General features: G+C 39.3%; 1 protein-coding gene across 1 annotated transcript in view; it reads right to left on the reverse strand.

Annotated features, from left to right (window-relative positions):
* Positions 1–804: 804 nt before the first annotated feature.
* LOC130911877 (probable G-protein coupled receptor 153) overlaps positions 805–27,153 on the reverse strand; it is a 47,268-nt gene continuing 20,919 nt past the window's right edge. The window contains exons 3-6 of the mRNA XM_057829504.1: positions 22,235–22,664; positions 17,561–17,750; positions 13,528–13,712; positions 805–5,733 (exon numbers count right to left, since the gene is read on the reverse strand). Of these exons, the coding sequence (XP_057685487.1) occupies positions 4,960–5,733; positions 13,528–13,712; positions 17,561–17,750; positions 22,235–22,664 (1,579 nt within the window). The 3' untranslated portion in view covers positions 805–4,959. The remainder of the gene's footprint in view (positions 5,734–13,527; positions 13,713–17,560; positions 17,751–22,234; positions 22,665–27,153) is intronic.

A 27,153-nucleotide genomic window follows, 5' to 3' on the forward strand; every position in this document is an offset into this window, starting at 1 on the left:
ACATGTTAACTTAATCATACTGTTGGAATAACAAAATAACAATGAAGTAAGTTTTGTCAGGCAAACGCTTTTAACTATTGCGGTCCAAAACAGATTGAAACAAAGACAAGCTAAACTCATAGGTGGACTTCGACTTTAGTGGTGGTGGTGGGGGGGGGCTGGGGTAAAAAATGTTGATGACCCCGAAATGCAGTGTCGGCAATAAAATTAGTTTACAAGATATATGCTCGGATAGTAGCTTAGACCATGCTCGTACATACAGGCATGTATGTACGAGGGGGTGTGTGTGCATGTGTGAGCGCGCTAGTTTTTTTTGGTCTTACCTATAGTGGAGAAGTAGACGCCGCATTCGTTTTGCCTGAATATTCCTAATATTAAGAACATTTATAATATGTTGAAAATGAGTTTTTTGTTTTGTTTTGTTTCCCATAATTTTTTGGGGTTAACGTGGAGCAAACTGAAACTCTGCTCACTATTTTGTCGGTGCTCTCTGGCGTTTCATCGTCCACATTTTCAGTCCTTGGTTCTTGCTCAGTAGGTGTTGTTGCTTTTGAAAGCTTAGGTTTGAAAAAATTACATATATCCATCTTACCTCTTCTGTCCTCAGGTGTTTTATTTTGGGGGGGGTGCTAAGCAAAGCAAATGACCATCTCTAAGGTGCTAGTCACATGATCTGTTTGAAAAACAATTTTGAAACAAGTTTTTTTGTTCATTTCATTCATTTTTGTTGTTTTATTGCTTCACAACTTTTATATGCAACATTTTACCATCAAAGTCTGAATTTTAAATTCATATATTGGGAAGTCAATTATATGGAATGACATTTTATGCCACGGGGGGGGGCTATGCCCCCAGCCCTGCCTTAATCTATGCGTATGGCTCAAATAATACTATATATTCATTCATTTTCCATGCCGCTTTTCCTCACGAGGGTCGTGGAAGTGCTGGGGCCTATCCCAGCTAACTACGGGCAGTCGGCGGGATACACGCTGAACTGGTTGCCAGCCAATCACAGGGCACAATAAGACATTAAACCATTCACGCACACACTCATACCTACGGACAATTTAGAGTGTTCAATCATCCTACCACGCATGTTTTTGTGATATTCAAAATTTTTTTAAAAAATAGTCCCATTGAATTTCTTCCACATGCTTCCTGCATATGTTTGGAGATTTCTGTCATTATTTTGTCAGTACAGGTGTCTAAAATGTGCATGTGTGCCTTTGTAGAGGAGCTCTGCTGCACTGCATGATGGCACCTTGCTGTGAGGAAAATCCTTCACTCACACGCCCTTTGTGGCCCACTTGGACGTGGGATGTTTTTGTTTGCTCGGTGAGCTGAGTCCTCTCAGCCCTAATCCTCACAAAGAAAACCCGACTTCCTGAATTTACCTCCGCGAAAAGTTATTCAATAGATGAAAGATGATGATGTTTCAACATGAGAATATGGCCTAATTTGAAATCATTTTGTCTTCAATCATCATCATCATCATGGTTCTTGCGTTGGGGCTGGTTTCTCATCCCATTGCATAGAGCTGACCAGGTGAGCTAGGCCCCTCCAGTACTGGCGGTCTTGAGCCAGCACATTTGCATCCTTCAAGATAACTCCATGTTGTTGGAGGTCGTCCGCGATGGTGTTAAGCCATCGAGTGTGGGGCTTTCCTCGTGGTCGTCTCCAGCCTGCAACCTTTGGGTCAAACTCCAGGATGGCTCTTGTCGGGTGGTCAGGAAGAAGACTGAGAACATGGCCAAGCCAGCGGATGCGGCGCTGTGTGGCCAGGTGGGAGGCTCTGAGCTGATTAGTCCGGGCTCGCAGGGTTTCGTTGGAGATTTGCTGGGGCCACCTGATGTTCTCGATGGTCCTTAGAGCCCTGCTGTCAAAGCCGACGTCACCATCTTGCTCCTACAACCAGCTGAGAGTTGGTCTGAGTATATACAGTGGAGAGGCAGAAAAGCTTGGTCTACACGTGAGCTGGACCAAGACCAAATTTATGCATTTCGATGAGGGACCTGATCCACCCCCCATTCTGCCTGGTGATGACACCGTAGAGCCTGTGAAGAGCTTTGTTTATCTGGGGTCCACGGTGACCGATAATGGGAATCTTAAATCAGAGGTTCTCCGCTGGAGAGCCCTTGCAGCCTCTGCCCTGCAGTCTCTCTGGACACCACACTCTGGCGGCACCAAGCCATCTCACGGAAGACGAAGCTCCGTATTTACAACACCACCGTACTTTCTTTTCTCCTCTATGGCTCTGAAACATGGCCCTTAAACAAGAAACTGGCTGCAAGAATTTGTCTTCAAACCCCAATTTAATGGGGTAGGCTATGTAATAGGGAAAGGATGCAACCACACTTAAATAATGTTGTAAAATTTAATCAGTCACATCCTTTTTTTAAACAAAGCCGTCAACAATTAAACATCATTCTTTGACTCATCGTTTAATATGTTACAAAATTATATATGCAAATTGTAAATACAGTAGAAAGTCAAAGATCAATGAAAGGGGAATGTGATTTGATGATAATGCAATGGCACACATGCACTAATATGTAAGAATTAAGAAAGCATTGAATAAGACAACTCATGATTGAAGCAGATGAACAAATGTGCAAATATTGGATAGTATTTTTATGTACTCATTAAATTTTCATTTAAGGTTTGCATAAATGTTATCTAACTTCTAAGCCAGCACTCATTTTTGATAAGTTAGCCTAACAATTATTTTTAAATATTCACTTGAAAAAACATACAAGTATTGTTTCCATTTTTTTTCACCCGTTGCAATGTAAGTATAATCTTACTCTTAAAGTGATGCTACATTTAGTCATCTTTTGATCTCTTGACTTTACTCTTTTTAATCATTTTCTCTCTTTTTTTTTTTTTTTTTTTTTTTTTTTTTTACATAGAAATGATTTATTAGTGGTCAATAGCAACACATTTTAAATATAATTTCCCGCTTTGAATGGAAGTGTCTTCCAAACTTGACTTCATCTTCAATTCGGGCATCCAAGGCAGAGTTTGGGACAACTAATCTTAACTTTAAAATTATACAGCTGGGGAACCACGACATACATCATTTAGGAAAAAATATGTATGGTGAATGCATTGGTCCACGCTTATGAACAGCAAAAAAATGAACTCATCAGGAAACAAAAGCTGCTGTACAAGAGGGAAAAAATATCCATATTGTCCAACCCCTCAATAATAAAGTATATAATCCGCATTTTACAGTTAACAACATCAAAGAGCTTAAATAAGATTTGTCTTTAGTGCTGGAACAAATTTTTTTTTTCAGTGAGTATTTGGGAATGTGAAAGGTGAAGAAAGACCATTTCAAAATGTCAACCACAATACCCTCCTGTTATGTTGTTTCAAAGATTAAACTGGACAATTCATTCAATACATATAAAAAATAACCGTAAAAAACTGCAGCAATAACAGAAAAACAGGATAAAACCTATGCAGACAGTTTGTATTTGGCATTCAAAGCAACCGGTGATTCCCAAATAAGGTGTCATGGCATAATCGTAGGGAATTATCCAATTTCTATCCGTTTGTTTGAAACATAATTATTATTTATCTCATACAAATCTTTGTCGAGCTTATGTCACCGTGCTATTGACAGGCAGAACAATTAGATGCTCTTCATGGGCATAATCCTGTATATGCAATATCCACCTTTAGCCATTCATACAACAGAAGAATGCTGTGCATCCAACTAAGTATTACTTTACAATGAGAAAATTGAGACAGGATTCTTTTGGGAATTTTTTCGTTTAGTGGTGTGTCATGAGATGCAATCAATATAGGCAGCATGTGGTGCATTGGCTTAATAAAGGCTGGCAAACATTGCCTCTTGTCACTGCAATTTAACACACTGACATGGTTTGCTGTCTGATTTTCATTTGATCACACAATGGCATGTATCAAATTTAAGGGCCGTGAGCCCTTCATATATTTTTTGTGCCTGCTTCCTCCACTTCTGTTCAAAGCTAGTTTTGAATAAAAATAGCAACGATCAAATGGTTGACCAATCAGCCTGTAATACATGATTGGGAGGGCATTTAGCTTCCAATACACACCGACCAAATGAGGTAATGGGAAAATAGTGTAACCACCTCACAATTCACACGACTTGTCGGGAAACAAATACAGTGCAGCTCAGCTTGTGGCTAAGGGGCTTTTTGGCTAGCGAGATGATTTTGGCTGAACATTTAGCAACTAACTCATTCCTGGAATGTGAATATTAGTGCAATACAAACACACTAAAAGTCAATCAAATTGGAAATTTAAACCCAAGAATAATTGAAATGTCATTTTTTTTTAGCTCCACCTCCTTGTGAATTACATGTAACTGGCCCCATAAAGGAAATAATGTGCCCTAAGAGCCATTTTGATACCACTGCATTACGGGGGAAAGAGCTTGTATATACTGTACATCAAAGAAGAAAAAAAAAAAAAAAATGTGCATTTGTATTTTTATAAGCTTGGAATATATATAATACAAGAGGGAAATATTTTCCCCATATACGCCACATTGAGTACACTAAGAGTAAATATAGAGAAGTCAGTATTTTAGGACATTTTTGTTTCGTGGTGTGCTTGCTGCTGTGTATTCTAAAAGTTCATTGAAATATTAAGACAAATACAGTGTATCACAAAAGTGAGTACGGGGTGTACGCACCTTTGTGATACACTGTATCAATTTGCAGGGATTCTTGTAACGTGTATGATGTAGGCCCATGCATTGATTTAATTTCTGCATGAATAAATTAATTTCTTTTTTGGGGGGGCGGGTGCATCTAAACATGCAGTGTGTCACAATTACATTTGAACAAAGAAACATGCATAACAGGAGGGTTCAACCGAACAGAGATAAAGGCTCGTTTCCAAACATGATGAAAATCTCAAGTTTCACAATTTTGGAGGAGTGCTGCTGTGTTAGTTGTTGTCATTTTAGGAAGCGGAGCCAACAGAATCCGGGTGAACAGACATATATCCCGAAGAAGATGCTGATAGTGTGCTTACAAAACTGTTTGTGCCTCCCTTATCACTCTCCCCCAAGCTTGGCTGCTTGTGCTGGGCCCAGTCGGCCGCTGCAGCCATCCTGGACCTACAACCAGGTGGAGTCCGCTGAGTCACCGCTGCGGGCGAGCCCGCCTGCCGACCCTCTTTCAGGGAGCTCCTATGACCACCAATACCGTCGGGAGAGCTTTTGTGTTCTGAGAGGCGCCGGAGCGCTTGAGGTTCACGTTCAAAGTCTGTGAGCGGAAAGTGAGGCAGGATGACGGCGTGACGCTCATACACGCTGGGGATGAGAGCGACTGTGCAGGACGCTCGTCGCGGGCTCTTCCTGGGGCTCGGCAGTGGCGTCTCATCAATAAAGTTGATGACCTCGTCGCGGCTGAAGCAGCGCAGGTCATCATCGTGATAGTCGTAGGCGCCGCATACCACACGCGGCAGGTGCTTGAGGGAGTGCGTGTCCTCAGAGCGTCGCCGCTTGCGATGGAGGTGCCGGTGATGATGGTGATGGTGGTGATGGTGGTGGCTCTCCTCGGGGAAGGAGACCAGACTGTTCCTGCGCCTCTCGCGGCGCGGTAAGGTGGAGCTGTAGTGGCCACTCACTATCATGTCCTCGCTGGAGCCCCACCGCTGGAGGTAGGAGGGGGGGATCCGGTCGCTGGTCCACATGTCGGTTTCGTCGTGGGAGTATCTTCTTGTAGGGGGCACCTAGAGGGAAGGCACAAAACAAGCAGACCCACTCATGAGTGTGTGCTGATGGTCTATCCACATCAAGATACAACAGTAAGCCATTTGTTATGGGAGTGCTGTACAATGGAGCATTTATTTCATATCCCTGGTGTCGATGTATCGCAGCAGGCACACTAGTGACTTAATTGTGGCTGCTGATTATCACTGATATCAAGCTGAAGGATCACGCACTTTTTGTTCTCACTCAGAAAATAAGTTCAGTGCAACATAAAGGTAACAAAGTTCTTTACTCCTTCACTACAAGCTAGTAAGACATTCAGCTGGAGAGCAAAATTATCGAATGAAAACATTGATAGCGTTTTAGACATTTCAACATTTATTCGATATCCTTTTGATCTATAGTTTAAGGTCCATCGACTATAGTACATTCTTTGTCTTCACTATAGTAAGATGAATTAGTAGCGTAGAAGAAAATGTTTTTTTGGGGTTTTTTTCCCGCTTTCCACTACAGTTAGAATGTCTTCACAATTGTAAAACAACCTTGACATACTAGTTACAAGTCGGGGTATAAATCATCAATTTCATGACAATATGATATCGATTCTTGGACAGCAATATATACAGTATGTCGATATAACAAAGTCTGCCAGTATTCAATTCAATTCAATTCAATTCAAGGGCCATGGACAGATTTAATATGATATTTACACACTTAACACAAATTTTCAGACTATAAGCCGCTACTTTTTCTACTGCTTTGAACCTAATTTTGAAAATTTTCACAATTATGTTGCTAAAACAATTCACACATTTCAATAGAAAAAATGTGATGATGTTGATTGATATTTTCAGTTTTGTTTGGTTTCGATTAGATTGCGCTTTGATAACAAATACTGTATGTACATCAATGGAATAATTGTTGCACCAAAGTAGGGCAATTGCTTTACATGTTACTAGTGAGTGAAAGAACTGTGTACTAGTTGACGATTGCACACTACTTGTAATGCAAGTAGGACTAAATCTTAACTAGAACAATTTTAGCTCACTAAGTTTCGTAATATATTATAGTTATCAACCAATGCACAGTTTTGCTTCACTACAACCATGCAATTCTCCGACCAATATGTCAGTATTGCGATCATTCTAGTAATGCCCTGCCCTATGACAAGCTCATTTAAATTCATAGCAGATGATGAAAAGAGACACACGCATCTCTGGAGCTCAGTAGTATCCAATCTATTTGATTCAGTATTGGACCCTATATCCTAAAAGTGGCACTAGAAATCAGAGGATATCAAATGAATGCTCAACCAGCTTTCCATACATTGTGGCATTACGTGTGATCATATCATAAATTGCAACACACCTTGTATTACACAGAAGCATTAAACACCTGTTTAAAATATCACTGTGACACAATATTGACATTATTTCTCCCCACACTGACCAGAATGTAGAATGCACAAATACTGTTAGTTTCATAATTTGCTATCTTCAATACTCACATTAAGGTCTAAATTTCATGATGAGCCTAGAATGCACAATAACCTAAACATATTAACATTAACCTCATTTGAAAGTCTTGGACTGTCAATACATTTCCAATTCTTCATTACTATTTGCTCAACTTGCTGTTCTATTAAAAGTAGCTGGATGCACAATAGGTTTTGATCCACAACTCAACCAATATTTAAAGGTGCACAATGTAGGATTGATGGGCCAAAATGGTACTACATCTAGATCAAAATATTGATTAGCACAAAATCCACCCCCCCCCCCCCCCCACACACACACACACCCTTCAGGTTGCCAGAATACAGCTTCACATTGGAAAACCTGAAGAAAAAGAACTTTAAGTGGCAAGCGATGAGTCCTCTGCAGATTGTATATCATATTTTTTATTTTCATGTCAGATGTTTTCAAGATAATAATGTCAACATTTAGTAATAGTGATAAAAAGAGCAGTGATATGAGGTCCAATTTAGTTTATGTCACCATGATCGAAGTGAGGGAGGGCTACTTTTCTCAATGTATTAGCACACTGGCAAAGAAATATAGGATATCATTTGATAATGCATTGACAGCATCCACAGAGACGATTTAATTTCTCCATCCATTCCGGACTAAATATATACATGCGTAAAGACTATCTTTGCACCGGTCAGTGGATCCACATGCTAAATATCGTAGCACCGGCAGAACACCAATCGATCCACATGCCAAATAACATAACACAACCACGCCAAATGAATGCAAATCCTTGTTTTTGCTTCTTTTGTTGTCTTGAATCCTTTGAAATTCGTAATGACATTTTTTTTTTTGCTTGAGAGGGTAGTAGTTATAATTCAGATTGTTTTGTCAAAGTTGGCACAGCCATAGTTTACGTGCATACAGAGCTGTGGCAACCTGGATGAAGACTGGAAATTGGTTTTGAGATTGGCTGTTGATAAATACAGAAGCTAAACGAGAACAAATTTGAGACTCGTGAATTGTCTTTTAAAATGTAAAAATCTCAGCTTAAGCATTGAGATCTGTTTAAACGTATTTCCTAAAAACATGTTTCTTAAATGTCTATTGAAATATTATGGACATTTCATGAATAACTGAAGTGCAAATCTTACATTGTGCACCTTTAATGTATATAAATATATAAAATAGAATATTTCAATACAATAATTTGTACTTCATACATTTTGAGAACATGATTTTGGTGTCTTTAGCAATTGAAGAAAAATGTGTCAAAAATCAAGTTGTGATTTGAAACAATGGCGATTTGGCATGCAAATTCAAAAATTCAGTTAAGGTCAAATAAAAATTGGCCTGTAAAGGTTAAGGTGCATTTCACATTCATCCTGAGATCAATACGTCAATACCCTTTATTTTTGACACGTCAGCACTGACTTTTAAAAAAAATATTGCAGCATTGAACATGCTGTATATATTTGCTGTAAATATACTCCCAATTGTTTAGATATTACCTGTATCACTGCATTAATGAAAATAAAATATATCCCACCTGACCCTTACTGGATGAACAATTAAAACAATCTTATAAAGCAGTCACTCCCCACTCTAGCGCCACAGTACATAGTGTGTGCTGTGGGAAACTATTATAATTATAAACTTAATATTAACTTCTTGTGTCCGAAACCTTATGAGAAATAATGCATCTTTGTTCATTTACTGGACATGTAGTGAAAGGTCAACAAAATTAAATGCTCTCCAAGTTTTTTAGAAACAGCACAGGGTATAGACCAAACACTGATATTAACATTAGAATAAGTTAAAAATAAAATAATTCACATTTCAATCATGCAATTACACAAAAAATAATTTTGTGACACAGTGAGCAATCCTATCAAAGACTTGAAAGAACAACGATAACATTATTATCATATTATCTTTGTGTATGCAGCATAAATTGTATATTTTCTACCTTAATGTACTCACATTTAATTGTGCCCTGACAACTTATGCAAGAGAAGGAAGGCGTTTGTCAAGCTGACGTCATATTCACAAGGCTTATGTCAGCCCGCACCCTTGTGGTGGCTTTTTGGCAAAATTCAGAGAACAGGTGAGACAGCAGACGATAAGGTAGCGGTGTGTGGGACTCAACAGCAGAGGGCAGCACAAGCATGAGAAATGACGTGAGATGCAGCCGCGCGGGGAGTAGGGACACGCACCAAATCATATAAAAATTAACAAATAAAGCTACAGAGGCTTCATTGCTCAATCGATAAATAGAAGCTGGAGTTTAAGAAAAATAACAGATTTTCACCTGAATATGTTAATGAACTACTTTATAATGACGTCTTGTTTCGAAACAATGTGTGAAATATGGATGAAATTACGGCTACTGTAGACTGGTCCTTCTAAAAAAAAATAGCATATTGTGATAAAGTTCATTATTTTCTTTAATGTACTGATAAACATTAGATTTTCATATATTTTAGATTCATTACACACAACTGAAGTAGTTCAAGCCTTTTATTGTTTTAATATTGATGATTTTGGTTAAAAAAAAAAGTCAAGAAAAACCATAAATCCCTATCTCAAAAAAATTAGCATATCATGAAAAGGTACTCTAAAGAAGCTACTAACCTAATCATCTGAATCAACGAATTAACTCAAAACCCCTGCGAAAGATTGCTGAGGCTTTTAAAAACTCCCAGCCTGGTTCATTACTCAAAACCGCAATCATGGGCAAGACTGCCGACTTGACTGCTGTCCAGAATGCCATCACTGACACCCTCAAGCAAGAGGCTAAGACACAGAAAGAAATTTCTGAGCGAATAGGCTGTTCCCAGAGTGCTGTATCAAGGCAGTGTGGCAGGAAACGCTGCACAACCAGAAGAGGTGACCGCACCCTGAGAAAGATTGAAGAGTTGGGCCAATTCCAGACCTTTGGGGACCTGCAGAAACAGTGGTCTGAGTTTGGAGTAGGAACATCAAGAGCCACCATGCACAGGCGTGTGCTGGAAAAGGGCTACAGGTGCCGCATTCCCCAGGTCAAGCCACTTTTGAACCTGAAACAGTGGCAGAAGTGCCTGACCTGGGCTACAGAGAAGCAGCACTGGACTGTTGCTCAGTGGTCCAAACTACTTTTTCCAAATGAAAGCAAATTTTGCATGTCATTCGGAAATCAAGGTGCCAGAGTTTGGAGGAAGACTGGGTAGAAGGAAATGCCAAAATGCCTGAAGTCCAGTGTCAAGTACCCACAGTCAGTGATGGTCTGTGGTGCCATGTCAGCTGCTGGTGTTGGTCTACTGTGTTTTATCAAGGGCAGGGTCAATGCAGCTAGCTATCAGGAGATTTTGGAGCACTTCATGCTTCCATCTGCTGAAAAGCTTTATGGAGATGAAGATTTCATTTTTTAGCATTACCTGGCACCTGCTCACAGTGCCAAAACCACTGGTAAATGGTTTACTGACCATGGCATTACTGTGCTCAATTGGCCTGCCACCTCTCCTGACCTGAACCCCATAGAGAATCACTGGGATATTGTGAAGAGGAAGTTGAGAGACACCAGACCCAACACTGTGGATGAGCTTAAGGCTGCTATCAAAGCATCCAGGTCCTCCATAACACCTCAACAGTGCCACAGGCTGATTGCCTCCATGCCACGCCGCATTGAAGCAGTCATTTCTGCAAAAGGATTCCCGACCAAGTATTTAGTGCATAGCTGATATAATTAATTGAAGGTTGACTTTTTTGTATTAAAAAAGGGGATTTTTTTTTTTTTTTTTTTTTTTTTTTTTTTTTTGCCAAAACCATCAATAACAAAACAATAAAAGGCTTGAACTAGTTCAGTTGTGTGTAATGAATCTAATATATATGAAAGTCTAATGTTTATCAGTACATTACAGAAAATAATGAACTTTATCACAATATGCTAAATTTTTTAGAAGGACTAGGTACATCTTTTTCATTCAATGAAAATATCATCATTGTCAAATTCTATTTGGTTATTCGGTGTAATAACCATATGTCCTTTATAAACGTACATTTCTAAGACTGCAGACTGGACCCAAAGCCCATGTCAAATTAAACTGACAAAGATGACACGGCCTTGAAATGCATTTGTGAAAATAACAAAGAAAATGAAAAAGAAAAGTAAGACAACATTTTCGTCATCACATTATGGGATTCAGAAAATGACAAGGGTTGTTTAGTGGCCCTAGAAGGTCTGTGCCATCTGAAAGGAATCAGTGGTTTTTTTTCTCTTTATGCACCACCACAATTTATTTGAAATACAATGTTGAAGATATAATATGGATTGCACTGTATAAGCTATACACCGTTCATGCACAACAGCTATTTTATGCACAATATGTCTATTACTTATTGACTATGATTTTGTTCTAACTACGCAAGAATTTTAATACTTGGGAATCATTTATAGTAAATGACGGAAGTTTTCCTCTTGTTTGTGGGTTTGGCTGCCATCACTCTTCTCTTTTGAGAAAACCTGCAAACTATTTTAGCTTGACATTAGGCCACTGAGTCTATCTGCCTGTATGACAGATGACATGACATGACAGTGCGGGTCTTAACAATTGCAATTGCAGAAAATTTGAAGTGAAAAAAATGCTGGAAACTATAGTGTTTGGTTTTTTTGTCGTTAATATATGCTTTTTTTTGTTCAGCACAGGACAGCCATCTGTCCCCAAATATTTTTTGCCATACACTCACCACTTTGTCTTGCGCACACTTCAACAAATCTTTCATCTTAATAGTGTGTTGTAACATGAACATCGTAGTTCGTCAGAGGTGGGTAGTAACGCGTTACATGTACTCCATTGCATTTACTTTACATTAACCTTTTTTAGAAAAATGTACTTCTAAGAGTAGTTTAACTAAGCCATACATTTTACTTTTACGTGAGTAGATTTGTACTCATACTCCGCTACTTTGGGCTACACAAGAGTCGTTATATTTGTCCTCTTTATTCGACATATTAGATTTTTTTTTTTTTTTTTTTTTTTTTTTTTTTAATCAGCGATGCAAAGAGTACCAATTTCACCAATGAGACGTCGCAACAATAATCACATGACTCCATTACATCAGACGCAAGTTTGCGGTTCCATGATCATGCCAGCCCGTTCAATCACGTGGCGTCTTTAAAACACTGTAAAAAATGAAGTATTTGACATTGACCGCTGCCCATAACATGACTCGAAAGAGCGGGTTTAAACCGCTCTCCCAGTATTTATTTGGCACCGATTAACCACGGAAAACCGGAGATATGATCCTTTTAATTTCATAATACTAACTATGACGGAACTAATCACTATTCAAACTAGGAACTATTTTTTTCCACTAGAGGGCGCTCATGCTGTTTGGATGAATAATGCTTTATTTCTGTCTTTTTTCTTTCTCTCTCTCGCCTGAATTCAAGTTTAAGTTTGTGCCGAGTGAGAAAAAAATACCATTGTTTAAATAAATAAATAATAAAAATAAGCAGTTACTCACAATGTTACTCATTACTTGAGTATTATTTTCACCAAAAACTTTTTTACTTAAATAAATAAATAATAAAAATAAGCAGTTACTCACACTGTTACTCAATACTTGAGTATTATTTTCACCAAAAACTTGAGAACATTTTTTGGATGACTACTTTTACTTTAGTAATATTATTTTTGAAGTAACTTTATTCTTACTTGAATAAAATTTTTTGGCTACCCTATCCCCCTCTAAGTAATAATTACATCTCAGTTGCACTTTTTCTTTTTCACTTGTGATTAGCGACTTGATCTGTTCAAACCCATTGGGGGCAGTTACTCTCCTGTAATAGGCTTTAAAAAACTAATGGCAGTATAACCCGGTTGTCCATTTTGCAAATGTTACTGGTAGTTTGCACCAACTTTCCTCCCTAAGAATGTACATTCATGAACGTGTTTGCTCAACACAGTGCTACTTTCTTCATGGTGAATGCCATAATTGTGGAATCTGTTAATTAAAAGATGACAGTCCACAATTCAATCAATTGCCGTAGTGCATAAAGGCAAAATCCTTCGTCTAAATTTTTTTTTTTTTACAGATAGTCCATGTCTTTCCATAAAGTTGATAGGAGTGCCAATGGGCTTATCTACCAAGTATTCACCAGCCAGAACATATTTTGGAAATAAGTAAAAAACAAATACACACACGCACACACAAATCACAAGGTAATGTATATATAGTAGCATCACAATGTTTGTTTAAGGGCTACAAAGCCATTTGTCCATGCACATTAGCAATGAAGTGTCATTCAAAAGAGGTCAGGTGATCAAGTAAAAATAAAGGAAGAAAATAAATAAAAGAAAATACCTGCAAATACTGCATTTTATCTTCCTGCTGTTCCCTCACTGGATACCCTTGCGGGACCCCCCTTTCTAAGGTTGAGAACTCATACTTGGCATTACGGTCTACGGTCACGATTTCAGGCGCAGAGCTATAGTCATATGGTCTGTCATATATTAAGTCGACATGATTTCCTCCATCTTGGCTGTTTTCTACAAAGTGCAGAAAAGCACGAGCGTCAGGGTTAGATAGCAACGGACTCACAAGACAGACAGACAGACAGAAAGATGAATAGTTAATAGAGACATGTTCAATTGCTGTCTGATTTGGTTTGCCTTTGGTTTTTACTTTGTACTGCCAGACTAATTTAAGGTCAAAATAAGTTCCTCTTTTGAAGGCTTTTTGAATGGAGAAGCAACCCAAAAACAAATGAAAAATACCCTCCATGTCCCAATTAGAGAATTCAAGTTAATTTAGGATTCGTTGAGCTTGGCTGTAAAATGCTGCATTTGAGGGGAAACTGTGCCAAAGGTATGAAAGATAGCAGCTTTTTAGCACAGGCAGGTGGGCATGCAAGTCAGTAGTTTAATTAAAAATCAAAAAATTTGAAAAAATAATCAGGAAACAGTCGTTATACATACAACTGTGATGAGTTATACATGGCAAGCCCTCTGGAAAAAGAAGCAGAGAACTAGAGGTGTTAATTATCGCACAAAATATTGGCTCCCTTGTGTTTTTGTGTCATTACAGGACCCCTTACTTGGCAACATGCACTTCTCATAAAGGACACCAGGTGGCTTAAAATGTTTGAAAGATGACAGGAATGAGGGAGGGGTGTGTAGGATAGAGAGGGAAATCCACATAAACCATCACACAAAAAATACTCATACGCACAGGATGTTAGTTAACAAGTTCACCCATGTCTAACAGCCTTTTCATGATATCTTATGATCTTTTAACTTCAATACAAGTGGCAGTCATTCCATGAAACAAAATTAGTAGAAAATCATCAACAATAAAGTGCTGCGCCCAGAAAAATAAAACACAGGGCTTCTTTTTGTGACTTGAGGCTAATATGACAATGATGATAGTATAAAAGTGCTTTTCTGCTTTCTAGTTTTTGGTCCTTCCAAATGAATGGGAACCATTTATTCTATCATCCTCTTGTTCTGGGCCAAAATAGACCATCTTTAAATGCAATGGAGTGAATAAATTGCTGCAAGGTAAATATGGCCTTTTTGCAGGAATCACTCACTTTTTTGACATGGTACTCATGTGCATGGTGAAGCAAAGCCCTTTACAGCAATACAAACTGGCTCATTTTGACCACATATACATGCATAGGAAACAGAGACATTAAACTGTAGACCCCACGGTAATGACTAACTGTATACTCCATGGAAAAATCCACAAAATATCTTTCAGTATTCAATTTCTTAATCAATATTAAGGATGTACTCTGAGCTACAAGTATAAGGTGACTTGTGTCTTTTCCAGTCACAGGGATTTCCTCTACAGAGGTCTTTGGATTGAATTAATACGAGCTGTCAATGAGGTGTTCGTCATATGATTCACTCAGTGCTTCGGTTCCATGCACAAAAGGGTGACAGCTGTTTGTTAATGCAGCCTAAACATCCAAAACACCCTTTTTTCCTGTTCTACAATAATACTACTAGTGTTACACTGATACTAGTATCAGAAGGGGCCTCAATACAGGACTAAATGCAGTAATATATCCGGAGTAACAAAAAAAATGCACCTATATTGCGCAATATGTATTCTTCGAGTATTAGTTTCCAACCGCCGGTTGTGCTTCCCAAGATTTTGTTAGATGGAAAATAGTTGTTTCAAGTCTTGTGGTGTTTTGAGTTTTTAATCTGCTCACTGATCAGTCATATTTTCCATGTTAGAATTTATATGGTAGATACATGTAGATGTCAAATGGTAATAGCAGCCAGGTTTGAACTTTTTATGAACACTAACACTGACATGAGCACCTATAATGATGTTAATTTGGTTAGAAGCAGGGAAAACGGGGCAAAGGAAGGCTAGCGTATTTGTATGGTCCGCAAGCAAAAGTGATTAGCATATGAGCGAAGATAACGTACTAATGTGGTATAATGGCATTGACTGCGCACTCACAAAGTTTGCATTAGTTCTTCTTCCCTGTTTTATCAAGGTTTTCAAGCAGAGTCTGACCGAGCAACGATAGCAATTATTTTACATTCAAGTAAAATAATAAATTGCAGTATTTTAGTATTTAATATAAACACATATCCATATTATATATGGCGGAAAACACTCAGATGACTTGAAGTTCCGCTCTGAGATCCCCAATTTGGCCAACTTTCAAAATTGTCCGACATGCACGTGTGATACATCATTGGAAAGCTTAAAATTGCAATTTTCTGGGGGAAGAAAAATTTTGAACAGGAGGGTATTTTTTGAAAAAAATATTTTTTGTAATTTTTAAACAGCAAAACCCTATCTGGAGGTGAGAGCACGCGAGAGCAGAATTACAGACGCCATGACTTTAACGAGATATTATCGCCTACTTGCCTTGTTTCGATCCAAAAACTCCATGTAGCATGTATCACCGAGTGTCGAGACACAGCTGTGAATGGCCACAGTCGGATTTTTTAAAATTTATGGGTGAAACATGGTTATATAACAAGGGTTGCGATGCAGAAATCGCAGACAACAAGCAGTGGTTGAGATTTTCTTTTTCATATAGTTACCCTTTTAAACGTTATTTTTCAATTTTTCTTTGTTTGGATCAATTATTTATCATCTAACATATCGGGGAAAATGCGACAGTAACAAAAAAAAATACAATTAAGCGATAGTTATGAGGTAGATATCTAAGGTAGATATATTTAACTTTTTTACAGACGCCAAATTTTTCATTGTGACGTAATTTGTTTAAAAGTTTAAAATATAGGAGTAAATAATTTTTTAAACCGTTTTTTTTTTTTTTTTTACTAAATATTAGACATTAATTAATGATTCTAAACGAAAAATGACTGACATTTTGAATAAATAATATAATTACCTACCTTCTTTTTATGACCAGGTTGAAACAAAAGTGGTTGCTCGATGTCTGTGAATGGGGGTTTCCAGGGTAAAACGGACAAATTAAAAATAGTTCGGGGGCTTAATGCGCCATGAATCTGCTATTGCAGCATATAGACATATTGTTCTATCAAACACAACAGTTGTTTTGGCTTTAAATACAGCTGTTTTTTTAAAAAAGGAGTGCAAGAGCAGAAACTGCTTTTTCAGTCTTGTCTGTGTTCTCCGCCATATACATATGTATGTATATATATATATATATATATATTTTTTTTTTTTTTTTTTTTTTTTTTGACATCGGTTCGTATTGGCATTGCCTGACACCACACAGCCAGGTATCGGATTCGGTCTCGGAGCAAAAAAAAAAAAAAACGGTATTGGCACAACACTGAATACGACCATTATCAATCTCGCTAGTACAGTTTAGTTAGAAGACTGAGAAATCTCTGAAATGAAAATGGACTTCTTTGATTAAATCGAAATCACAGCTATCACTTGGACATTATATTCAGGGTAAATTTCCAAAGATGGCGCCATAACCCCTGGCCTAAACCATAACATCACTGAGAAAAGGATTAATGTACTGTGAACTGACAGTCCAATTGAGTTTATCACATGAAAAAATTAATTAACTAAATAATCTAATCATTCTCTGTACCAAATGTCCTCATTAGGGACACACATGTGGTGGAGCCTATCCCAGCTGACTTTGGATGTGTACACTGTTAACTGGTTTACAATCAAACAAAAACATTATCCCCCCCAAAAAATGGCTGATGCCAGTGACAGCAACTTTTGAATTCTCAACTAACATGTTGAAAAAAAAAATCTACAATTGAGACATTGGACAGGGTCCTAAACTCAGGCCTTTAAAAACAGGAGTCATCCACTGCATTGATGTATTTGGGTCAAGGAAAGGAAGGAAAAAGGAGGCTGGGAAGGTAAGGGATAGGGTGTAGAAAGGACACTTGACTTTGGGGGGGCTTACCCTCGTCCACCTCATCGTTGGACATGATGGCCACGCACTTGTCCCACACCATGCGGATGTCGGCCCGATAGCGATCACAGGCCCACAGGAACATGGGCAGCAAGATGGACTGCACAATGGAGCACCAGAGCACACACAGAACCATCCAGTTGTAAGACCGCTCAAACTTCAGGCTGGCAAAACTCACTACCTGTGCGGGGCAAAATAAAAAAAACAAATAATTTGACAAGATGACTCTTGGAATGCATTTCAAAATTACATGGGCATGCATTAAAAAGTTTTGTTTTCCTTCCACACCTTTATGGAGCTTTGAAACGTTAACCCAAATTTATTCTCACCATCAGTCTATTGCCGAGTGCATGAATCATCACACAAATGTAAATGAGCATTCCAAACACATTTCATATGTCTGTTCGTGTTTCCCATGCATTTAAATAGCTCATTATATCTGGTCTGAAGAGGTCTTTTGTTGTTTCTTTTACAGAGCATAGGTTTCCATCACTATGACTCTTTCTGTTTAGAACACATTAAACCCGTACAGGATAGTATAACTGTCCTAAAATCAATTAAAGGTGCTGCTTGAAAAGTGCACGCAGAGTGAATGAACAAAACAGCAAACCAGGAGAATTGAATTCAACTCACAAAAACAAACTTGCCAGTGTCCTGAATCCCTCTTAATGCTAATTAGTAGATGCGGCACCCAAAGGCCTGTGAGATCACCACTTTACTTTGAGCAGCACTGCTACATTAATGGAGCATCTCTACCTGTTATTTATTCCACATTCATGTTTGGCAATAATATGAATAAAAGCGCACACATTCATTTGTACCACGTACAAATGAAACTATGCGACATGAGTGGCTAGCCCATCTGCCTCACAGTTCAGAGTTTATTGCTTCAACCTCAAATCAGAGCTCTATCACTTTGTACATGTTCTTGATTAGGGGGGAAATAAATTGTTACGGTGATAAAATACTTTCCTCCTTTCATGCATGAACTATGAATTATTTTTCTTAAATGTTTTTAATTGTATTCATATAGGACAGGGGTCACAAACATACGAACCAGGGGCCAATTGCGTTCCACAGAAAAATATTGTGTGGCCTCTATTTGACATCTAATTGTAGTATTAGCATTGCCCGCGCAAATTTTACGAGGGACAATAAAAGAAATATATAAATTATTTTAAATAAAATGAATGAATTAATTGAAGGGGTAATAGCATTTACTGAAATACTAATAAATAAATAAGAATGTTTTTAAAAAATCTTTACAAAAAACACACACATACACACAAATTAAAAAATGTCATGTATAATAAATAAAATATTTTTAAAAATTGAAACTTCAAAAATACCTTAAAACAAATAGTAATAAATTTAAAAAATGAAGAAGAATAAAGATATATATTCAAATAAGTGTGGCCCAAGCCAAGCTCTCCGATTTTAATGCATACATTGCACAACCCCCCCCTCCCAATCCCATCACGGTGCTGGGTTATGGCTGCCAGCCTAGAACCTGGCAGCCACAGTAATAGGGTGGTAGGTGGGTCCCACACTTTTTTTTCTATGGCGTGGCTCCCGAGGCGTGGCCTCCTCTCTGCCTGGGCTGCCGGCCACGGGAGTGGGGGGAGGTCGGGGCTCCGGTGTCGCGTCGCCCCACGGCGGCACCTCAGCGTTCTCCTGCCTCCGCCTTCCCCTCTCTTCTCTAACTGGGTATCCGCCCTGTGCTCCGCCGCGGATCGCTGGCTGGGCGGCGGTGTATCGGCTGGATGTTGCCTGATACGGCGGGGGATCCTGCCCTGCCCTGGGCTTGGTGGGCCGCAGGGGGCCCAGTGGCGTGCCGTGCAGGCTGGGGGGCTGCGGCGGCGGCTCGTGGCCTGGGTGGGCGGACGGGGTTGGGGACGGGCGTGGGGTTCGTGGTGCGTCCCCGCTTGCCATCCCTGAAGGCCGGTAGATGGGCGCGCGGGTGGCCCGGGGGACCACCCTGGGGGGGGGGGCTCCTTTGCTGGGCAGCGTGAGGAGGGATGGGCTGGGCTGCTAACACCCCTGGCCCCTCCCTCCCCGGGCTGACCTGGTGGAGGCCTTGGCCCTGTGTCGGCACCCGCGTGGCGTCTCCGCTCGTCTGCGTGGCTGTTGCGTGCCCGGTGGGGCTCGCGTGCTGCTGGATGTGATTGGGCGCCCTCGGGCGGGGGGTCCCGGTGCCGGGATTGGCGATGGGGCGGCGTAGGGTCTGTCGCCAACGTGGTTACACTCACAAAGGATTCACACGATTACAGGGTTCTAGATCACAGAGATGATTTGTGTACACTCTACCCCTTTCTATCACTTAGCTTATAAACAACAAGGTCAACAGGCCCCCCACATGGTGTCAACCAGAAATACATTTAGCTGACGATAGCACCAACATATTAGCAGTAAGTGTAGTTCGGCGTTCAATATATTTCTTGTTGTTGTTTATGTTTCTTTTCTTTCTTCTCTTGTGTTTCTTTTCTTCTGTTCCCCCATAACCCCGTCCTTTTCGCTGCTTTGTTATAATAAGTATGTATAAGGTATGTCGAATGATCACAATGGGAGTATGTCAGACTCTCGATGTGAAACATTAAAACTGTTCAGACTATCCGGGCACTTAGACTTCCATTCTCCGTGTCAAACAGCTGAACAGGACAGGTTTTTAAAAAAAAAAAAAAAAAAAAAGGACCCAGTTGAAATGGGTTGGATTTCGACTGCCATCACTAGCTGCTTTCAATGCCAATTTCCCCTTTACTAACGACCACAACACATACTCTGTGACCTGGGATGGCAGTGAATGAGTTGAGCTAATGATAACTTTTAATAGATGTCCACTATAGTGACCACATCCCATGAAAGGGTATAAAAAGAAATTTAAAAAGCTGAACAACAGACTCCACAGGGTACCGAAAAAAATAAAGTCACAATAAACGGCTTACCCTAAACCAGTGCTTTTCAATTATTTTCTTTTACGCCCCCCCCCCCTCTGTTGGAAGGAAGACGTCAACATTCCGCGCCCCCCCAACTCTCTGTTGCCACTGTAAGTATGTACTGTAGTATCATTTGTATATAAAATTCTTATAAGTACACCTCTGCGTAACATTGTGTTCTTTTTAATATTAAAGAAAAAAGTAACATAGCTCAACTTACAATAAAGCGTAAAAAAAAACAAAAACACATCCAATGTGTAAAAATACATTCAAGATACATTTTTGACCGTTTGATATTGAAAAAATAAAATTTAATAAAGTCAATAAATAATATTAAATTCAATTTGATTAGCAATATTACCTCATGAGGACAATATGTCGAACAATTAGACCGAAAAAACAAACATTAATAGAACAAAACGTCAGTTTCATTGGACAAAGGGACAGTTTTTATTTTTGCTGCAGGCAGTATCAGCTCCTTTGCTATGGTGTAGGGTTATTTTGCACTGAGCAACTTGGTATGCCACCTTATACGATGCTGACAGTGCTTTACTGATGTAACACTGACAAAGCGGGAATATTTGACACTCGCTGAAAAAAAAAAATCCTGCTGTTCGCTGCGAACATTTTTAGACAAAGTGAATAGTCTGGTCTTTCCTCGTCACCCACTGTACTAAAAGTCAAAGCCAAAAGCTAAATGCTACATACGCTTCGTCATATTTTCTTGTCTAAGCTTTTCATATCTCCAGTGCTCTTTGTTGGGTGCTCTTGATTGGTTCAAAAATACTGCGCACACGCTAAGAATGAGAGCGGCACTGCCACCAACTGAGTGGATGTGCTTTATTCTACACTTTATTCTAGTACGACCAAAAAAGTATGTTCCCCAAGGTCACATGCCCCAGCATCTCTCTGCGCCCCCCCTGAGGGGGCTCGTCCCACTATTTGAGAAGTACTGCCCTAAACTAAAAGGTTCCAGCATTACCAGGCATATTCACTGAATGCAAGCTAATTTGTATCACGTGTAAGCTGTCTTTAGCGCGCAACATTCCCTCAGGTCTGTCAGGAAACACGATGAATCAACTTTAAAAACATGAATGAGGCAACGAGGCTGGAATTTGCAAGCCAAATGGATACAGGTTGAAAAAAACAGGTTTCTTTTGCTGATGATAATCTTCAAGGACTCTTCAAAGAAGTTGTGGATGGTTACGCTCCTGTTCTTAAAGAAGGGAGAAGACATCTGCATACCTAACCCCAGCTCTGGTCCCTTTCATGGAACCATGCTTTCACTAAATGACTTCTTGGGAAAAAAAACACATACAATCCATACGCACTGAGCTTGGCCTACTTTACGATGTGGAGGAGGAGAAACATTTCGGTTCATGTAAATAATAAAGCAGCATGGCATGTTTCCGCAGCACCATCAGGGTGTTATTTTGAATGATTACCTCCAGCAGTCCTGTTTAACATCTTTCCAGGCAAACCACAAACAATAAACATAAAGCAATGAAAAGATGATAAAATGGAAAACAAAATCAAACATACGTGTCATTTGATTTGTTAAATAGAGCCTTTCTGTAGTAAGAAAAAAAGCTGGAGGAGTCGAGTCTTGGGACTCATGCACTGTCATGGAATGAATGAATATCATAATTCAAGACACAGTCTTTATCAAAATATAACACATCGTGTTTGTTTTTATAAAATAATTGTTGACATGTTTAGATGGTGAACTTACCAGTATGGGGAAGCCTGTGAGGAAGTCATAGATGAAGACAATTCCGCTGATCAGATACGTGATCTGCAGCGAAGTCTTGAGAGGTTCTGACCCATCGATGGAGGATCTACGCTTACCCTGGGCATCCTCTACTACAATGGTGGGAACATTGAATTTGTTCTTGTCTGCTTTATGGCCTGCCTGAATGGAGAAGGTCTGGAAGAGAGCAATGCCGATGCAGATCACACCCATAGTCACGCTACCGCCAATCAAGAGCAGGAAGCAAACCCCAAACCCCAGGCCGATCTCTGTCACAATGAATCGGCAGTCGGAGGTGTAGAAGCGGTCAATGGTGTCGTGCCAGCCCACCGCTGGAAGCGTGGACAGGATGAAAGAGACCATCCAGATCCCCATCACTGTGTGCACCGCCTGCTTCTTGGTGTTGCTCAGCCTGGAAACACAAGAATGTGTAATATGAATGTGGAAATAACCTACATCTCAAAAGAAAACGCACTTCTACCTTGACCTAGTGGTACTTGACTGCTGCAACAACTGTATGTGGGCATGCAAGTCAGCAGAAATTGAATAGAATTAAACCGTGTGGCAGTGTTTTGCACTTAACGCAACCTGACATGTGCAAGTGATGCTACAACACACATAAACAGACAATAAAATGATACTCGCATAGGCATACTTTCATTACCATCTGCGAAAAATGACTGATATTACTGGTATTTTATCTTACTGAATAATTTGTGGACACAAAAACCAAAGGAACTCAAGAGGCTAGGACCGATTCATGACCTGTCAATCCATTTCACCAACTAATTTCCTGTTATTGACAGCAATAGACTTCTAATCCAAATTAATTAGGAAGGCTAGCAGTGATCGGTCAGTGCTAGCCCTCCCAGTTCAAATGGACATCTATCATCATCAATGGCAGCATATGAGTTGATTCATTGACAGCCAGGTGTCCCAGTTGAAATATATTTGACGTCTGTTGCTGTCAGTGGCAGTAAATGCATTAAACCAGTTGTCCCCAACCTTTTTAGCACCATGAACCCGTGTGATGTGGGCCGTTTTTTTACGGACCAGCAGAAAGATACAGTAAATATAAAATAAGGTTTGTTTTTAGCCCTGTCGTGTTAAGTGCAGGGACAATGTCTCTCACTCACCAGACGCTGAATCAGCCTTTTTTTTTTTTTTTTTTTACCAGCGGCCTCTCCAAAAACTTGACGGCAAATATCCTTGGTCACAGGCATAATCAATTCTTCTCCAATTGTAAATGGTTTCTTAGCTTTACCATTATGGTTCGTCACAAAATATGATGCTTTCAGTGCATTCGCTTTTATTGAATAGTGGCCCTCACTAATTGTTTCCTTCGTGCTCGTGCGTTTTTGTTTAAAAAATTCGATAGGCTTATCCATTATTCCTGGGTGCTTAGTCTCTATGTGCCAAAGTAACTTTTGGCCACATATTATGGAACGTGGACTTTGCCTAGGCTTCTCTACTGGCTCGTCAGGTGGCCTTTTCTCCGTAAAAAGCTGTCCAAACACATCGGTTTTTCAGTCATCTTAGATAGCCTCTGGGCTTATTATTATTAATCGGATGCGTCTACGTCATAAGTCATTGTCGAGGACAAGTGCACATAGATATATTTAAAAAATAATAGATGATAGCTCTAATTGATTTCTATGACAACATTCTATCCAGTTTTATTATTATCTCCATCTTGTGGTTTTCTTTCCTTTTGGGCGAGTGTCTGAGCAAAACGACTGGAAAGACCCCGTCTGCCATTGCTGACGTGTGCTGCCAGTAGCAGACAGCTAACGTTACTATTTACATTGACTGACGCTGGGCTGCTACTGACGTGTGTAAACACCCCAGTAATGGTGGCCACCACTAGAGGGCGATGTCAACATATCTCTACTCTCTCTAGGCAGGCAGATTGGTGTGTCAAGAGGCACAGGCCAGAATGCGGTCCTTATTGAATTATTTATTATTTTTGTGCGGCCCGGTAGCATATGCACCACGGACTGGTACCGGTCCCAGGCACGGTGTTTGGGACCACTACATTAAACTAACATTACTAAACTGACATTAAAGTCAAGGCACCATAGCACTCGTGCAAGTGTGATGACGTTTTGAAATGTTTTAGCAACACATGCCAAACCAAAACCCAAACATGTGTTGAAAAGTCTCTACTATATTTTACAATTGGCTAGTGAAAAGATGATGCCCATCAATTGAAACTGGACAACGTTAAGCTTTTCCCTCACCAGATACTTTGTTGGTTAGCTACAGTATGTTTTTTTTTTTTTTCAACCAACTGCAGCAGTATTAGCAATGTGCAAAACTCTAAGAAACTCAAAAAGTTTCAAATCAGTTTTAGAATTTGCCTTTTTAAATGCGAAATTCTGCTTACGAAAAACAACTTATGCCTAGTATATCTAAATGGCATAAATTGTAAAAGAAATATAATGTCATGCTTTTTGCTTGGAAAATAAGATGAAAAAAGATCTAAGCTGTGCAATCATCACTTAAATGAAATTGGTAGTTGCGCGCAGGGGGAAACTAAGAGCTCTTCGTTCGTAGCAAAAATTGTGTTTCACATCCTACGATCTATTTCTCATTTTGTTCTATATCAGTGCAGAGAGATTTGGTCATTCTAACATCTACAGGTTGTTATAGGAGAGCACCATGCTAAATGTGTTTGTGTCCTTTGGCTATGCCCTCTTTCTTTCGCACACATACTTCTGGAATACAACAGCTGGTGACGGATGTTTCTATTAACATTGGACATCTCCTGACTAAATCGGCCACTGACCTCAGTAACACAGGAAAGAGTATAAGCATTAGGGGTATACATATCCTCATAAGGTGCCTTTTAGGCCAAATAGCAGCAATTTTTACATTGAAGTTAATATTTTTTGTTTTAAGTATGCGTTATATTGACAAACAACAATTTTACAGTTTACGACACACTTTGTGCTCGTATACAGTGTACTGTTTAGCAAAAATATTTAAAATTTCTAAAAGGTTTTTTAAAAAAATTTCCCACTATGACCAAGCAGACATGTAAACTTGGACAGCTTCAACATAACACACAACAAAATTTATGATTGAAGCATGAATATTTACTCAGACATTAGCCTTTGTTCCCGTATATTCACAGACACATGAAAACTGTTCAGCAGTTTGATTGCTGTCAGTCTTTGCCCATGGTCTCCGACCTTATCTTTAAACATCTTTTAGTTTAAAAAAAAAAAAAAGAATTTTAAGTCCCTTAAATAACTTTAAAGAACCCTAAGTGGGGAAAATTTAATTAGGATATACGGGTTTTGAGTGAGAGGGATGACCACGGCATTAATTGACGTTGAACCATTCTCGCGTCAAACAATATTTCATTATGATGAATAGCATACCATTAAAATTATTTTAGGGTTTTCTTTATCAAGATAATAATACTTTGGCCTTGATTAGCAGGGAGAAATGAATAGGGTAAAATGAGCCACAAAGATGATGCAATGTGAAGAGAAGTATCGACAGTTGTGTCTTTAATGATTTATAAATAGAACAGACTGTACACTTGTGCTTCATCATTACAGAAATTCTTCATTTCTTTACCATAGAGGGAATAAATGGTACCTGTCTTATATTTTCTCTTGATGAAAAAACAGCACAAGATAAAAATAGACACAAACAAATCATTCCACTATTGTTTGCATATCTTAATCCATTTTTAAAGGATTACTCTACACACACGTTTGCAAAATGAAGAGCAGCAGGCGCTTCTGCAGCATTGTGCAAAGAGGAGTTCCTGTAGTCACTGTGAGCAATAACGCTAGCCTCTCCTCAATATGCCTCAAGTTCCTATAGCAGTGAGATCGCATCACTAGGCATCTTGAATCTATTGCCAGAATGAGCGTTGCAAAGGGGGGAGGACGCTGCAAGAGAGCGGCAGACCAACTACAAGGTTGAAATTCATTATTCAGGCCTTCAGTGTGTGTTAATGTCAGAGGCAAGGCAGCCATGCTTGCTCAGCAGGGCAAATATGAAGCAATTTGAATGAAAAACCAACCCTATTTATATGGCATCTACAAGCGCTTATAGTTGATATAGGTACATTTATCTTATTTTGTTTTTCTATTTTAATGTTCACTAATTTAAGTACTTACTTTTCTGACCTAGGAGCTCGGGTATCGTAGAGTATTTCATGCCTTATTATGTGGCAATGTGTGATTGTAATCGTGTTACGATAAAATTCCTTGAACCATTAAATATTTAAGTGAACTAGCAAGGACAAAGCCAATTAGAGGGAGGCCAGGAGGTATTGATGCTGTAGGTGGGAATGGGACAAAAGTGAATTCTAAGTGTATTATGCGACAGGAAATATACAGTACTCATTCTTTGTTTTTCAGCATCGAAATAAGAGGTAGTGTGCTCTTGTTGACAACAAAATGAGAATGCAAATGGTCATCATTAACAGATGGTTGGAAGCGTACCCAAGACCTTTGAGGACTGCTTCGAGGCGAGCTGTGAAGCATTTGCACAAATAGTACCATATCTTAATAATTATATAAGAGCAAAAAGCTTCAGTGTGATGCAACCATCATCGTTAAAACACTTCCCAGACCACACAAACTATCTTGAAAGAACACACGGTAACAAATACTACTATATTTGTCCAAATACGAAATAAATAAATTCTTATTCTCTATAAGTGACGTGGCAAAGATGTCATTATGCATCCCTGACAAAAATAGCAGCAAATCTTATTGCAAGCCAAGCAGCTATGTGTGAACACCAGATGTCTGGGGAGTCTTGCAAGGCCAAATTGTGTTACTGCAAGATCACGCTGTCTGGTAATGTGAATCTTCATTATTCGCTTTGCTGATATCGCTTGTTGTCTGGAGCCAAATGTAGTTGAAGGCCAGAAC

This window comes from Corythoichthys intestinalis, chromosome 2 (assembly GCF_030265065.1).
Source record: "Corythoichthys intestinalis isolate RoL2023-P3 chromosome 2, ASM3026506v1, whole genome shotgun sequence".
Lineage (NCBI taxonomy): Eukaryota > Metazoa > Chordata > Actinopteri > Syngnathiformes > Syngnathidae > Corythoichthys > Corythoichthys intestinalis.